This window comes from Anthonomus grandis, chromosome 5, assembly GCF_022605725.1.
Source record: "Anthonomus grandis grandis chromosome 5, icAntGran1.3, whole genome shotgun sequence".
NCBI classification, from domain to species: domain Eukaryota; kingdom Metazoa; phylum Arthropoda; class Insecta; order Coleoptera; family Curculionidae; genus Anthonomus; species Anthonomus grandis.
The window spans coordinates 1,166,961-1,183,432 of NC_065550.1; the positions used below are offsets into that span (position 1 = coordinate 1,166,961).

Here is a 16,472-nt window from a genome sequence, read left to right on the forward strand (position 1 = left end):
CCCCGAAAAGATCATCGCTATCAAGAAATATCCAATTCCTAAAACAACAAAGGAAATTAAGGGATTCCTCGGACTGCTGGGATACTATAGAAAGTTTATCAATGGATTCGCAAGAATAACTAAACCTCTTACGAAGTGTCTAAAAAAGGGAGCAAGAATTGTACACGACCAAGAATTTCTAGATTGTTTTGAAACATGTAAAAATCTTCTAACCAGCGAGCCAATATTGCAATATCCAGACTTTTCAAAGCCATTTAACCTGACAACGGACGCTAGTAATATTGCCTTAGGAGCTGTTTTAAGCCAAGGACCTCCAGGAAGAGAATTGCCAGTAGCTTACGCATCCAGAACACTTAATGACTCAGAGCAAAATTATTCTACAATAGAAAAGGAGTGTTTATGTTTAGTCTGGGCTACTAAATACTTTAGGCCCTACTTATTTGGTCGAAAGTTTAACATAATCACAGACCACAAACCACTTCAATGGCTTTTTTCGCTCAAAGACCCAAGTTCAAAACTTTTACGCTGGCGTATTAAACTCAAAGAATACGACTACAACATCACTTATAAAAAAGGAAAAACTAACACCAATGCAGATGCTCTATCTCGTATCGAGTTACACGTTAAAGAAGGAGATTTTTCACTGAAAAAATATATAGAAGAATTTAACAAACAACTTGAAGAAGAAGGCACTGGTCTACCCTCAACGTCTAAGGAAAATAACACCAATAATGATAACGTAGATTTAGCCTCAGTGTTTGTTAACCCCGACGATGACATAAGGGAGATGCCTGATGAGCAACAGGAACCAGAACATGAACAGGAACCCGATGAAAATGACACCATACATACAAATCAAGAACAGGATCCAATTGTAGGTGTACCAATAATCGAAGGTCCTATTAATTATGGTGCAAACCAAATATTTATATCCTTGGTAAATCATTCACCAACAAAACCAAGAATAACAATTCTTTTCGAAAAGAAAAGAAGAATTTTGGTTCAGATTAGTAAAAATAATTTTGAAAATGATATTTTAAAGTTTATTAAAGAAATAGTTGTTCCCAATAAACTTTATTATTTATATTTTGAAAATGACGACGTCTATAAACCTTTTTGCGAAGTTATCCGAAAAAATTTTAGATGGCCAAGTCTTCAATTTAAAAGATGTCTTAATAAGCTATTGGATGTCACTGATAAAAACAATATACCCGAAATTATTCAAAACTACCATGAAGGAAAAAGTAACCACAGAGGTATTGAAGAGACCGTAGAAAAAATTAAGGCAAAATATTATTGGCCAAATTTGAAAAATTCGGTACAAACTTTTATTAATGAATGCGAGCTTTGTATTAAAACAAAGTATGAACGTCATCCCATTAATATCGAAATGAATATAACCCCTACTGCTATCCGACCGTTTGAAATTATACATGTTGACACCTACACCCTAGAAAAAACAAAATTCTTAACAATCTTAGACAGTTTTTCCAAATACGCTCAAGCTTATATGCTTAAATCATTGGCGGCTAATGAAATAGCAGACCTCCTCATTTCCTTCTTTTCACATCACGGTATACCCAAACAGGTTATTTCAGACAATGGAACCGAATTTAAAAATACAGTTATCACAGAACTTCTCCAATTACATAAAATAAAAATTCATTTTATTTCGCCTAATCACCCTCAATCTAATGGAGTAATAGAAAGATTCCATTCCACTATCTCCGAACATGTTAGACTTTTAAATGCCCAAGGATTTAAAAACTCAAGAATAGACCAAAAAATAAAATATGCTGTCTTAGCATATAATCACACCCTTCATTCAGTCACCAAACTTAAACCAATAGACATAATTAACGGACATATAACTTCAGATGACCCCTTTGATTTTAATCTTGATCACATTTTACTATCAGATTACATCAGTGAACATAAAGATAAATCAAAAATCCTATACGCGAAAATTAACGAAATTCTTATGAGAAATAAAGAACATGTTATAAAAAACATTAACCAGAAACGTGATAGCCCAGAGTTGTTTAAGCCCGAACAAAAGATTTTTATTAAAAAACATAGTCGGCAAAAACTTAGCGACAAATTCTCGGGAAAAGAACATATTGTTAACCTGGACGAAAACCGAAAAACTGTAGAGACAAATTCTCATAAAAAGATACATATGGACAATATTAAACGGCCTTTGAGAACCACGTACAGTTTCGACTAAAAAATGTAGATATATATATTTAAGTAGGTTCGTTAATTAATTTAAGTTTTCATTAGATTTATTTACTTTTTAATTTTTATAGTAATTTTTATATATTAAGCATACATTTACTTTATCGCAACCACAGGCTTAGGCTAAGAAAAAATTATTATTTGCAGTGCGACTCTGCATGCTACTATCGGATTACCTCAAGATCGTATTACCTTACGATCATATTACCTTACGATTATGTCATATTACCTTAAGCAAATTAGAAGACAATCCTGGAATTCTACCAATTAAATTAGGGCATGCTAAAATTCGCGATTTTGAATATAATTTAATTCATGTTTATGACCTTAATCCGATAATGTTGGAGATGAACAAATTGCATAGAAAATCAATAAATATCACTACACTTTTAATTAAACATCCTCAGTATCTGCCAGATAATTATGATTATCTTAAAATATTAGATTTAATTCAAAATAGAGTAGAGAATAAACTTAAAGAGCTTGTACCACATCCTAACAGAATGAAACGCGGGTTGATCAATATTGTAGGCTCAGCTATTAAGGTTATAACCGGTAACTTAGATGCAGCGGATGGTGAACGTTACGACCATCTTATCGATGAACTGCAAAAGAACGACAATAAATTGTCTCAAAGTGTAATGAACCAAAACTCCTTAATCCTTAGTGTTATAAAGAAATTTAACAACACAATTTTACAAATTGCTAAGCGAGAAGAAATGTTGGAATTTCGGATAAATCAAATAGCTGATGTTCTAAAAGATTTTGATCATACTCAGAATTCTAATAATATTAGAAACATTCTTGATGCTCTTGTTAATGTTTATGAATTTATAGATTCTACGTTACAAGACTTAGAAAACTCTATAACTTTTGCTAAACTTAAAACGATGCATCCTAGTATTATTAAAACCACAGATCTATTTAACGATTTAAAACAATTTGAACAACGAGTAGGTTCTAATCAACTACCAATAAAAATTGAACTTGAGAACATGCTTTTAATAGAAAAAATAATAAAAATAAGCTCTTACATTCTAAATAATAGAATTACATTTATCCTACATGTTCCCGTAACATTTAACGAAAATTTTGAGATATTTCACTTATATGCTGCCCCTGTCCTTGTACAGAGTCGGTTTAAGGTTATATTACCGCGAAATAAATATATAATAAAAAACAAATTGCATTACGCATATCAAAGCCAGGCTTGTCAAGAAGTCTCCACACAGCTGTTCCTCTGTGACAAATCTAATCTACAAGATGTTCAGGAATCTAGCCCTTGCGAAGTCCAACTGCTGTCCTATGTCAAAAGCACTTCCATATGTAGCCAGATACAAGTCGTTCTTAACCTTAGAACATTGAAAGGCTAGAATTAGTAAACAACAACTTTGTTTGAGTCCAACATGTGCACAGGGGCAAGAGGGGTGTTTTATTTACAAACATATGTGCCGATTCTCTGTTGTCAAGTCGACACAAATTTCCAACGGAGGAAATTTTTAGCTATATTTTAACAAACATTATAACGTTAATTTAACTTATTTCTGTTATATTTTATAGGAAAATTTAAAATAAAAAGTATAAATACTACAATTAACCTATTTTAAGAATAAATATAATATCCTTAAGCAAAAAAAAAACAAAATTATTAACACTCTTATCCCTAAAACTGCTTCTAAAAAATTTGAAGCGACAACACCGGAGCTTAAGCGCCTAAACCATACGCGTTGTGTCATCTGTCAAACGGCTTTTTGTTTATATTCGGGATTCGTGTATTTTCTTTAATTTTCGGTTTAAAAAGGAAAAAAGGCCACATTTTAGTGTTTTTTTAAATTGCTAGGATGGCAAAAACTTGTGTCGTTTGTGCCGCATCATGATAAAAAGGTGATTCAAGCCGATCTTTTCACAAGTAAGTACCGATACTTTCATAACATCACATCATGGGGTAACCATCATCATAAACGTAGAATAGGGGATCTTATAGATATAAACCTAATAAAAATTTGAATGTGAAAGTGTGAGTAAAATACCAACATATTTATATTTTTAAATCTAAATATTTTTTTGAACATATTCATCTATTAATAGGCTATAAAAGATATAAAACTAGAATTTTGTCCCTGGTTTTATTACAGGATTTTATGTTTTTTTTTGTTGTTTTGGCAGAAAAAACGCATAATACCTATGTACCTATCTATATATAGTTTGATATCTATGTATAAAGTTAATTTTGTCTTTCTTTAAAATTTGTTCCATAATTTTTTTTTGTTTTACCTTATTGCAACTTACACTAATATATATAGTAATTGGCACCACATATTAATTTATTACTGTAATTTTTTTCTGCTTTTTGATTAAATATCAAATACTTATTATAGATTGCCTAATGATTGCCAAAGGGAACAATGAGTTTCATTAATGGAAATCAACACATTTAAAAAGAACATATTTGTTTGTTCAGATCACATCCTTAGAAGTGATATAAGGGAGATAATATTATCAGTAGCCAGACTTTATTAAAAAAATCAGCTCTACCTCAAAGGTAATTTTTTTAAATATATTTTTCTAGTATATTTATAGAGTATGAGTATATTTTACCTTAGAATTATTGATAAAGGTTTGCATGCTTTTATTTACTAGATTATGTAAGCTAAAAAAACAACCTTTTAAAACTTGCGCTTGGGCTATGTTGTAAAACATACAGCTTCTTCACAAAAAGTATTAGTGTTACTCATATAAGATTTATTTATACCTAATACTTATTAGGTATGTGTGTAAAACTATTTTTTTACTAGGATTCCTGATGCACTGGTTAGAAACACAGCAGCCAATAATTCAGTTAATTTACCAAGTGATTTACCCTTCAAAGCTACAGGGGTAGCTTTCCTGAAGAGTGCAAAAACTTCTTTAGCTTTCAAAATGGTATACAGTACAAACAGTGAAGCTAATATAGACACGTATGGATAATTAAAATAGATTAATATTCTTGATACACCAAATTTTGTATAATTACAGATCTGATCATTCATCATCAACAATAACTGCATCTGAGAATTATAGTTCTACAGTAACCGTGGAGTCTAGGTCAACAATTACTATTTCTCATCCAAGCCGTTTTTGTTTAACTGCTACACATTCCCTGACTCTGCCAAGGAAAAGGTAAAAATACACTCAAAATAGACTACTAGTTTTATGCCATGTATCATCCTATTCTATATATCTTATTTAAAAGTGATATGGTATTTTATTGTATTATATTTGTTTAATTAAATGGAATTAATCAAATGTATGACATTACAAAGATTCTCTATAATAACATACATTTTATTGATCAATTGGATTATCATAATACATTTTTTTAATTTTTTCTTTTTAATTTTGGTAATACTATATTTTTATGTATATTATTCTAGGGTAAAATCAAAAATCAAGATTCCACCGTTTCAACGGCTTAATCACTTGTCACCAGATTATGGAAAAAAAATAAAGAACAAAAAATTAAAATTCGAAGATTGCAACAAGGAAATTTGTGCCAAAGAAATTGAATTAGATGTCTCAAGTCATTATTAAAATACTTAAAAAATAATAACATGATTTTATGGAAAAGCCTAATCTTAATCTAATGTACTGTACATAGTCTTTATTCTTAGCTTTGTTTTTTAGTATAAATTAATATGATATAATATTTGGTCTTAGGTATTATATAGGTCACTATTAAATGTCTCAAAACCATTATACAGGCTAAATACTCATAATAAAAATATTATAACCTACAAAAAACCTGCAACTCCTTCACAATTTGAACATCCTTGTAGTTTTAACTTTTTCCGCTGAAGCAATACTGCCCCTTTGAAAAAGTCAGCAGCATAGAAGTATATATTATGCGATATAAGTAAGTGATGTCAAACTGAGTTTTGTCCAATATAACAATAACAATAAAATTTTGCAAAATGTGTGTCTTAAAACATGATTTATTAAGAAATCTATAATATTATATTAATAAAATATTTAATTTCCATAAAAATGCTGCCTTTCATTAGGACCTTCCTCTAATGAAGTCCATTAAAAAAAACACATAAATAGCTCATAAATGGTAATATTACTTATACTCAAACTCTTTAATTATTAATTAATAAAAATTTATCAGGTAAATATTTGTTGACGACGTCACTGGTAAAGAGTGCTTGTATCTGTGACATCAACAATGCGATCGAGCGGCGTTGCGATGCCATTACCGTTTTCTCGTTTCTTCGTACTTTATTTTCATTTACTTAACTTATATTGACTTCGATATAGAGTATCTTATCAAATTTATTTTTAAAAAATGCTTGATATTTTATTAAAGGGGAACAGTAGTATTGTTTTGTGCCTTCGGAAACAACTGAGAATTTTTATGATATTATAAAGTGATTTTTGCCATTTCTCTATAAGCACTTGGCATCATTGCATCAGAGATGTTGCAAGCAAACAAACCTGCCCATAGTTCCACGGCATGCTACTTCTAGCCTTTCAATGTTCTAAGTTCTTAACCACATCATAATTAACCAGTTAGCTAGCTCAAACAACTGGTTATTTGTCTTACCAAAAGAAGCACTAGTTCTACTGAAATGCCAAGCACAAGAAGAAGAGGTTCAACTTATAGGATCCTATATGGTTAATATTCCGAACAACTGTTTGGCCAAGGTCAACGAACTTATCATTACTAACGATGATAAACCCACAAACTTCAGCCCACAACCACTACTGTTTCCAGATCTAAACAAGATCAATGAACCATTGCCACTACTAAACCTAAGTTTCACATCAACCGATGTAAAGCTAGATGAACTTCAGGAGTTGCAGAGCCAAATAGTTGCAATCGACCCTTCACTAGAATTCCCCAGAGTACCCGCTGTACCCTCATTTTGGACAATCCTTATCTACATCATGTTGGTAACTGGGATTAGCTACCTATGTTATGCCAAATTGAGAAAAAGATACTGTGCCCAGAAAGAATGCCAAGAGGACAACCAGCAGTCGATCCAGCTTCCTTAGCGGTAGAGCTGTCACTAGGGGTGGAGGAGTTATGTCACAGTCCCTTATGGAGAATGCTGACCATTGCTTATGCTTAACTTGCTTTTTTACTCATATAAATATCCACCATTTGTAATTTTTAGTTAGTCAGTTGAAATTGTAGCTACGCTAAGTTTGTACGAAATAAATATTGTATTTTTTAAAAAGGCGTTTGGCATATTCGAATAGTTAACTAGCTTCTCTCATATTTTCGGTCAATACAGGTTTCCTTCCAGGATGTTGTCTGGTTTCTACATGCCCTTCTGCTTCTTGACGTTGAATCCAGCGTCTAACTTGTTTGACCTGTTTAAAAGCAAATGCAGTAATTAGTATTAATTAATTAAATAGATATCTATTATACTATTAGGTTAGCGACAACAGTTTAGCAAAGGGGTGGCCTATATATATAGGTATAGATAAAAAATAGCAGTAAATATTTTATTATTAAGAATAAGTTAATAAAGTAGGTACCAAAAAGCAATAACAGCGTCTCTTAACAATAATATAATTTTATATTATTTGTTGGTGTTTTTTTAAAACATTCAGAGCGTTACGTCAAAATATATTTCTATGACAACTTTTTTTTAATATATGGTGAAAAGCAAATAAAGCGAAAATATTGACAAAGTTTTCAAAGTGAAAATATTTCAGATTAAAATGTTTGCCATGACTTTTATAAAACCTTCATATTTAAAAATAACAACCGGCGCGAAGAGACAAAATTATTTTAAATTATAATAAAAGCAGGCGATAGAATTCTTCTCTTCTTTTTCGTAAATTACCTATGTCAAAGCTCATTTATGTCAATGCTCAGTCTAATATCGTAAAATGCATATACATATGTATCATATTACTAAATCGAATAAATATAATTAACGAGGTAAAGCTTAAATTTGGCATAAAAAACCCCATTCACAGGTATAATAATAATAATAATAATAATAATCCTTTATTTAGCACCTGGCTAGTACATAATACTATAACAAACATTTAACATACATGTGTGTAATATAATAAATTCCTTAAAATTAAATTATAATTGATTCTTTAAGAAATTAAACACCTTTCTATTAAACATTTTCAGTGATGTTGCTTCTTTAATCTCTACTGGTAGGTTATTAAACATTCGAATTCCCTCAAAAAACAGTGATTTTTGTAAAGCAGTGGTTTTAACATGTTGAATATTATAGTTCTGCTTTGATCGAATGTTGTATTGATAGAAATTTTCTCTTTTTTCCAAAAACGTTGATAAATAGTTTGGTAAAAGACCATGTTCGATTTTAAAAATTAATGTTAAATTTGCCTTTTTAATATTTTTTTCTACCGATAACCAATTTAATGTAGAAAGCATATGTTCAATTGGTGTATATTTACTACAGTTCAAAATAACCCTCATAGCTTTATTTAGTAGTAATTGAAGCCTATTTATGTTTTCTTGTGTACAGGATATAAGTGAAGCAGAACAATAATTAAAATGAGGCAATATAATAGTGTTAAATATTAACTTTTTAGACCATAATGACAGAGAACTTGAAATACGAGATAAGAATGAAATTTTTTTACCTAATTTTCTACAAACATAATCTATGTGCAATGAAAAATTCAACTGTGGATCAATAATTATTCCTAAGTATTTAATTTCCGAAACAAAATCTACTTGATCTCCGTTTATATTTACTGTACAGCCTGATTCATAAAATTTATTACAATTTGTCTTTGACCCCTACACAATACACTTTGTTTTCCTTATATTTAATTTTAATTTATTTTTGCACAACCAATCATACAAAATATGCATCTCAGAGTTCATTATTCTGGTAATATTTTTGAAGTTCCTACCTACCACGCATACTACAGTATCATCCGCAAACAAGTTAATAAATGAATTTCGCAGAACTGTGTTTATATCATTTACGTAAATTATAAATAATAAGGGCCCAAGAACACTGCCCTGTGGCACACCCAGTTTACTTGGAACCTTATTTGAAAATCTATCACCTACTTTAGTTCTCATACACCTGTTACTTAGAAAATCCTTAATCCATTTTAAAACAATACTCTTAACTCCATATAACTTTAATTTCTTAAAGAGGATATCCCGATCTATAGTCTCAAATGCCCGTTTTAAGTCAATAAAAACACTAAGCACAACATTTTCATCGTTTATTTCTTTTCTCCACTTCGCACAAATATACTGTAGGGCCGACTCGCATGAATGGTTATTTCTAAATCCGGATTGTCCAACATAGAGTAAGTTGTTTTCCTCAAAGTAGTACCTAAGTTGCTGACACACAATTGTTTCGATGATCTTATCTACAACAGGGAGTAAATTAATGGGTCGAAATTCTTCTGGGATGGTTGGTTTTGACACTTTAGGGATGGGAATCATAACACTTGTCTTCAGATCATCTGGGACTCTACCAGTTTCTAAAGAGGTATTTATTAGATAGAGTAAAGGATATCCCAACACACAAAACAAGTCTTTAATCAACTTAACACTGAAAAACTCATCACTGGTACTTTTGTTCTTAAGTTTAAATACAATAGATCTTAGTTTCTGGAGAGTGAGGTTTTTAAAGTTTGCTATTTCTGAGTCCTTCTGTTCACTAACTTTACAGTCCCATTGCCGTTTCTCTATATTTTCTGAAATTTCCTCGACACTATCTGCATAATATTGGTTAAAATTGTCTTCTACGCTGGTATTATATGGACCAAAATCAATATCTCCAAAATCTGTCGGCTGATTTTTGCTTCCTATCAAACTTTTTAGAGTACGCCACATTTTTTTACTATCACCCCTACACATATCTATGTTTTGTTCATAAAATGTTTTCTTCTCCTGTCGTATCAGTGAAGTCACATTATTGCGTAACCTTTGGTAAGTGTACCAATCAGTTTCATTTTTGGTAAGACAAAATCGTTTGTATGCGTTGTTTCGTTCTGTTTGTGCTCGTTTTACAGTATCATTCACCCATGGATATTTTTTTAGTGTCCGTTTTTGTTTGGGACTTACTCTATCCACTGCAGCTCTTACGATCTCTATTAAATCAGAATATATCATATTTACATCAGTGGTGGAGTAGTTCCAGTCAGCACCCACTAGTTCCGTCCTAATTTTCGACATTATTTCATCATTAAGATTTCTATAACATATATCTCTAGGATTGTTACTAACTTCTTCAAATGGCATATTTACCCCTATAATCTCATGGTCGCTTATGGCGGGAAAATTCCTAGGTAATTCGGAGATATTATAGTCGTTTGTAATAATGTGGTCGATTAATGTCGCAGAAGTATTGGTGATTCTTGTTTCCTTCTTCACAATCTGACGAAAACCTGCTGCATCTATAACTATTTTTAAGTTTTTTGCTCTATTGTCATTTTTTTGTAGGTCAATATTTAAATCACCTAACAACACAACTTTTTTCTGTTGACATGAGTCCTCATTCAAGGTATTGCCCAAATACTCCAAGAAAAGCTTACAATCCGAATTCGGAGATCTATAAATACTTCCCACAACAGCGACTTCTTTATTCACAGTTATTGATGTCCATAATGCCCAAAAATTATAATCAACCGAATCATTTTTCCATACTGTAAATTTTAAACCATTTTTTATGTACATTATAGTACCACCTGTATGTCTGCTGTTTGAATAACATATTACGGTATCATATCCTGATAAATGTACCTCATGTTCATTTATTTCAGAAGTCATATGTGTTTCACTAATGCACAACACTAACGGAGAACTATCAACAACAAGTTGTCTAATTTCACTTATGCGTGACGTGACCCCCTGTATATTAACATGGATCACCCTACCATCCATAACAGATACTCGCTTATGCATATTTTTTAATGGCTATATATATTGGGTTCTTGATTTTAGTTTTTCCTGTGCTCTTTGGTAGCAAACACATTTTTTATCAAAAACACTATGTTTATAGTCAATATCTGTAATCTTTAAGACATCATGGGCATATTTACAATTTGTACATTCTAAAATATTGGAAGTACAGTCCTCACTTTTATGATTATTGTTCCAAAGTGGACATATAATTGATTGCTGCCTGCAATTTACAGCTTTATGGCCGTACCGCCAGCACTTATAACAGCGTAAAACACCCAAATATTCGTATACTGGAAAGGTATCCCATCCTAAAAAGATTTTCTTATTATTTATGAGGCATCTAAACACACATGGAGAAACTTCCAAAATAATATTGTACGATGTTTTTTGTTTTGGGGAATACTGCTTTATTATTTTAATATCACAATCCGGTACTTTTAGTGCAGAGAGACAATTTTGTTTTCTTATTATTTGACCGAGGTCAACGTCCTTGTTTACATATTTCTCGTGTATCCCAACAACAATAATTTTCGGATTTGCAATCTTAGGAATTTCGATGTCATATTTCTCCGATAGTTCGGCGACGGCCTTGGTTTGCAGTTTATGTAGGGATTCACGATCATTACACTCGATAACCACGCTGCCTTGACTTGCTGTTTTACATTTTTTTACTTCAATTGAGAGATCCGCTGGATTAATTTTTTCTCGTACTACATTTTTGGTCGTACTACTATCTTGGTTTGCCTGCTTAGGTTTGATTATTAACGGAGGAAATAGATTTTTTTTTACAACGGTTGACCACTGATCTGCTTGGACTTCGGAAGGTATTGTCTTATTGTTTTCCATAGTTTGTACTATCTGAGATATGTTAATATTATTTTCAACTACACGTTGTTCAAGTGCTCCGATTTTTTTGGCAATGTTTAAATTCTCGTTAACCAAATTAACGCACTCGTTACAGCACCAAAACACATTCTTATTCTCACCCAATGCTTTAAATAAGGGTTCCTTCATCTGCACACACTGACTATGAAAATGTTCTTTACACCACTTGCATTTAACTGACTTGGAATTTACCACAAAATTGTCGTCGCACCGTACACATACGTGTGCACGGTTCGACATCGCGATGGCTTCTATAATAAATACAATAATAATACAGATATAAAAATATACTAGATGGATAGAAATAATGCGGTAAATAGGTAGTGGATTGGCTCACGGTGCGTTTTGGACTAAATATTATTTTAATAAACATTTTTTAATAGGGCCACTCCCCTTAACCCTCAACTGGTGCAGTAGTGAGTCAGATATTAAATTTAAAATTCAAAATATCGCCAATCTATACTACATTCGACTACCGTTTTTGAGAAACCTTTAAACCCATTAATACTTTTTTTAGGGTATGGTACTGCATTAAATTTATTTATTATCTAAAAAAAAACTATACCTTCGTTTTTTAAATATTTAGAAAAAACTTGAATGTTTTCAAGATATCGCGTTGCAAAACTTTAAAAAACTCACCCTGTATAAGGGTTGCTTGGATTTAAAAAATACTACCTCAAAAAAAACAATCAATCATATGTAAAATGATTTTACTTTAAAAATAAAACAAAAACATTTTTTATTTGGATAGACCCAATAACATGTATATTTTTCTTTGTTAAAAAATTTAGGTAAGTTTTATTACTTTTTTACATATCTATCGATAAATTAAACTTAAGATATGTAATTTTCAGCTATTTTTCTAAATAAAAAATTGAATGAACAAATTATTAATTACCCTCGAAATCACTCCTATTTGAATAGATTCCCAGGACGATGAGATAACAATTTTCGTTTTTGATCTATTAAATTTATTAGCTTATTTCGGGATATCAAAAAAAGTTGGTTCCGTATAAAAACAAACCTTTTTTTTTAAATGAAAGTTAAAGAGAATTTTTGAAGATTTTTGACAAATTTCATAGTTTAGTTTAAATAGATTTTACCTAACAAAAAATTTAAACGAAATGCATACAAAAAAAAACTTACTGAAAGATCCGTAGCCATTGCTATTTCTCGTAAGGTGGCACCCATCTCATGCATAACAATAATTCTAGTACGAATTTCCATGATACTCTCCCTCTGTCCGGGCAATCTTGGCATTATGAAAAATTATTACATAAAACACTTTAAAAAATAAAAAAAATTAAACACGTAAATAGACTCGAGGCACTTATAAACACAAAAGACAGTACAATACTACTTAAAGTCTAGTTCAGAGATCTATTAGAATCTTTGATGTGTCGCAGATGCCGCACTAACTAGTCCGTGCGCCTATGTCATATTTATTGTTGCATGATATATATGTTTAAATGGCAAAATTTTATATTGTCTATCTATGAAATCATTTTAAATATACGTAAAACCCCATGTTTTATACTATTTTTTATTTTTCTTTGGAAAATGTCAATTTTTAGAAAGAAAATAATATCAAAAAATTGACCGCGGACTAAAATCCAAGCATCTTACAAAATATGTTAAACACTTCCAGCACTCACAGACTTGTCACCTCTTTTTAGCCAGTTTATTAAACAAAGATAAAACACCTGCGTTCTGACAATTCCTACTTTAGGCTGTGCAAGTGATTGTGTGATCTATCCCACTGAATTTAAGAATTACGGGGCCGTACCCAAATAAATTTTTGGATCGTTTTTGTATTATTTTCGTCGTGTTTTTAAAGAGATCTTTACGGATGGGTCTATCGCCTTTAAAATACTTGTTGGATGGAGGGAGGGCCATGTGAGGTTATTATTTGATGTGTTTTGCCGGTTAAGCTTTTTACACGTTTATGAAAGTAAAGAATTTAGAATTTGGCCTGTATTCCTCTAAATTTTTTGCAGTTTTTACTGTGAGGAACAGTGTTTTTTTATTTGTGTTTGTGGATTTGTTTTGGTATTATACCTAAAGACCTTAAAATGTTTCGACCCTAGAAAAATAGGCAGGAAAATTTGGCAAATGAATAAGAAAGTGTTTGTGCGGGCTTATGGAGACCGTGGGTGTACAAGAAAGACAATAATATTTGTGATAAAAACAATAAGAGTGATCTGAGCAGTGATTTAGACTTACATAGTTCTGATAGTTCATTTTCTAGTATTGAGGAAGCAAAAAGAAGCAAGGGAAGTAGAAGCTACAGAGGAAATCAAGCAGTTTTAAAAGAACAAATTTATCTAAATATCTATAACAATCTAAGGAATGATACTCAGTTCACAAATGATTGTAGTGCTTTGCAAAAAATAGCGTTTTTAACAGGGGTTCCCAATAGTACAATATGCCTGTAAAAAAAAGGATTAAAGACAGAATAAAAAGGAAAGATGCAGGACAATCAAAGGGACTTGACATGGATATTGCCAAATTGCTAAGGAAAGGTGTGTATTCTAAATACAAAAACAATGAGGTTCTGACCATAGAGACACCTTATCGGCAAGGGACAAACATTTCTCAGTCTTAACCTTGCGGAGATACCTGATAAAACTTAGATTTAAGCTTAAGATGGTTAACAAAAGAGCTGCTGTAATGGAATTGTCAGGTGGTGTATAGAATATTTGAGGAAAATTAAAAAAATTTGGGAGGAAGAAAGATCCATATATTATTTAGCCGAAACATGATATGATACATTTATGATTGATGTATGATTTCCATTCTCTGGGAAAAAAGTCCCTTTTTTGCCATAGTAAGAAAACCATATTTTTATTAATAAAACAAGTTTAAAATTTTGTTTTTTACAGCTTACTGCCCCTGTTGTCCTTCAGTGATACAATAAAGACTGCTTCTTCCACCATTCTCTGGGAAAAACCCCTTTTTGCTATGGTAAGAAAAACACTGTTTTTAATAAGAAAACAAATCTAAAATTTTGTTTTTTACAGCTTACTGCCCCTGTTTGTCCTTCAGCGACACAATAAAGTATATATAATATAATGCTTTAGAATCCATATGCTGATGTGCGAGATGAAGTTGGAATCCATGGCGGCAACAGAGAAACTGTTTCCTTCCTTAATGGAAGAAACTGCTAAAGAACAATGGCAAAAAAACAGAATTTACAAAATTTGTATTAACTTTTTGGGCCAGATTCAAAAGAGTGGTTAAATTTATAAAAGTATTTAGTATCCTCACTGTAGTTTTAGGATCCAGTATACTTAAAATGTAGTGTTTTGTATAAGATTTTTAGTTTTTAGTATAAGCATTTATTTTTGTTAATTTTTATCTAATCTCTCCTAATATGCATAATAACTAAATACGAGGCAAACAAATTAATAAATACGTTCAGGATGTAAATTGTGTTTTTTTTTATAAGTAAAACTTGTGTCTTTTAAAGGCATAAAGTATAGACAGCCAGATGATTTTTAATGTAAAAGTTTATTTTAAAAAATATACTTCCAATTTTCTGACTACATAATTACTTTTTATCAAAAGAAGTTGGTACTAAATTTGGGATGGGGGGTTTTCATGAGTATATTATTATAATAATATATCATAATATGTATTAATTAAAAAAAACTATAATAAAGGACATTGAATATGGCAGCCACAATCCCCATTAATAATCACCACCATGTAAAAATAAATCTCAATTCCCAAAAAAAGGAAATATATAAAATTTGAAGACAAACCAAAACATTTTACACTTTTGTGTCAAAAAGTAACTATTTAATGCCTTAATCCACAGAATAAATGGGCCTAAGTAATTTGTCACCTACTCTCTCATTAAACTCAAAAATGCTTTATTGTCAATATAAACATAGAAGTTGTAGACAAAGCCAATAGACTGTAATATTAAAGGAATAAAAACTAGAAACTAATTTAAAATAAAATAAAATTATATAAAACTTTGAAAAATACTTAAATGCTAATCATTAAAAATTCATCATAGTTTAGGTGCTACATAGTTTAGTACGCTTTACTAGCAAGAAATATTTTCTTCCGTGTACGTAGGCTTTTTTCAGTCTTAAGTTGTCTTATTTCTAGTGGAAGTTTATTAAACAGCTTTCTACCTCCATATATAATAGAGCTACGGACAAGTTCAAAATGAGGAATGGGTAGCCTCAACAAATAGTTTTGTCGCGTATTATAGTGGCTTCCTAAGTGGAGTTCCTGTTTATATTTTATAAAAACTAAGCAAACTGTTTCCAAAATAAAAATACAACACAGGGTTAAAATATTATGACTTACAAAAAGCGGGCGACATGAATCACGAGGCTTGGCCCCACATAGATATCTAATGGTCCCTTTCTGGAGTACAAACACTGAACTAAAAAGTGAATTTGAACATGAACCCCAAAAGCAAATTCCA

At 31.1% G+C, this 16,472-nt stretch overlaps 2 protein-coding genes across 5 annotated transcripts in view; both read left to right on the forward strand.

Annotated features, from left to right (window-relative positions):
- Nucleotides 1-16,472, forward strand: part of LOC126736028 (nose resistant to fluoxetine protein 6-like) — a 97,902-nt gene that overhangs the window by 7,571 nt on the left and 73,859 nt on the right. Inside the window, exons 1-2 of one of the 4 annotated variants that reach the window (XR_007660590.1) lie at nucleotides 5,029-5,195; nucleotides 5,254-5,397. The exons of the other annotated variants lie outside the window; for them this stretch is intronic. The gene's annotated coding sequence lies outside the window, so the exon portion shown is untranslated. Of the gene's footprint in view, nucleotides 1-5,028; nucleotides 5,196-5,253; nucleotides 5,398-16,472 lie in introns of those variants that run through there. 4 annotated transcript variants of the gene reach the window in all.
- Nucleotides 2,397-7,814, forward strand: LOC126736032 (uncharacterized). Its single transcript, XM_050440224.1, has 2 exons — nucleotides 2,397-3,590; nucleotides 6,769-7,814. Exons 1-2 carry the CDS (start codon nucleotides 2,397-2,399, stop codon nucleotides 7,270-7,272), a joined length of 1,698 nt encoding a protein of 565 aa, XP_050296181.1. The 3' UTR covers nucleotides 7,273-7,814.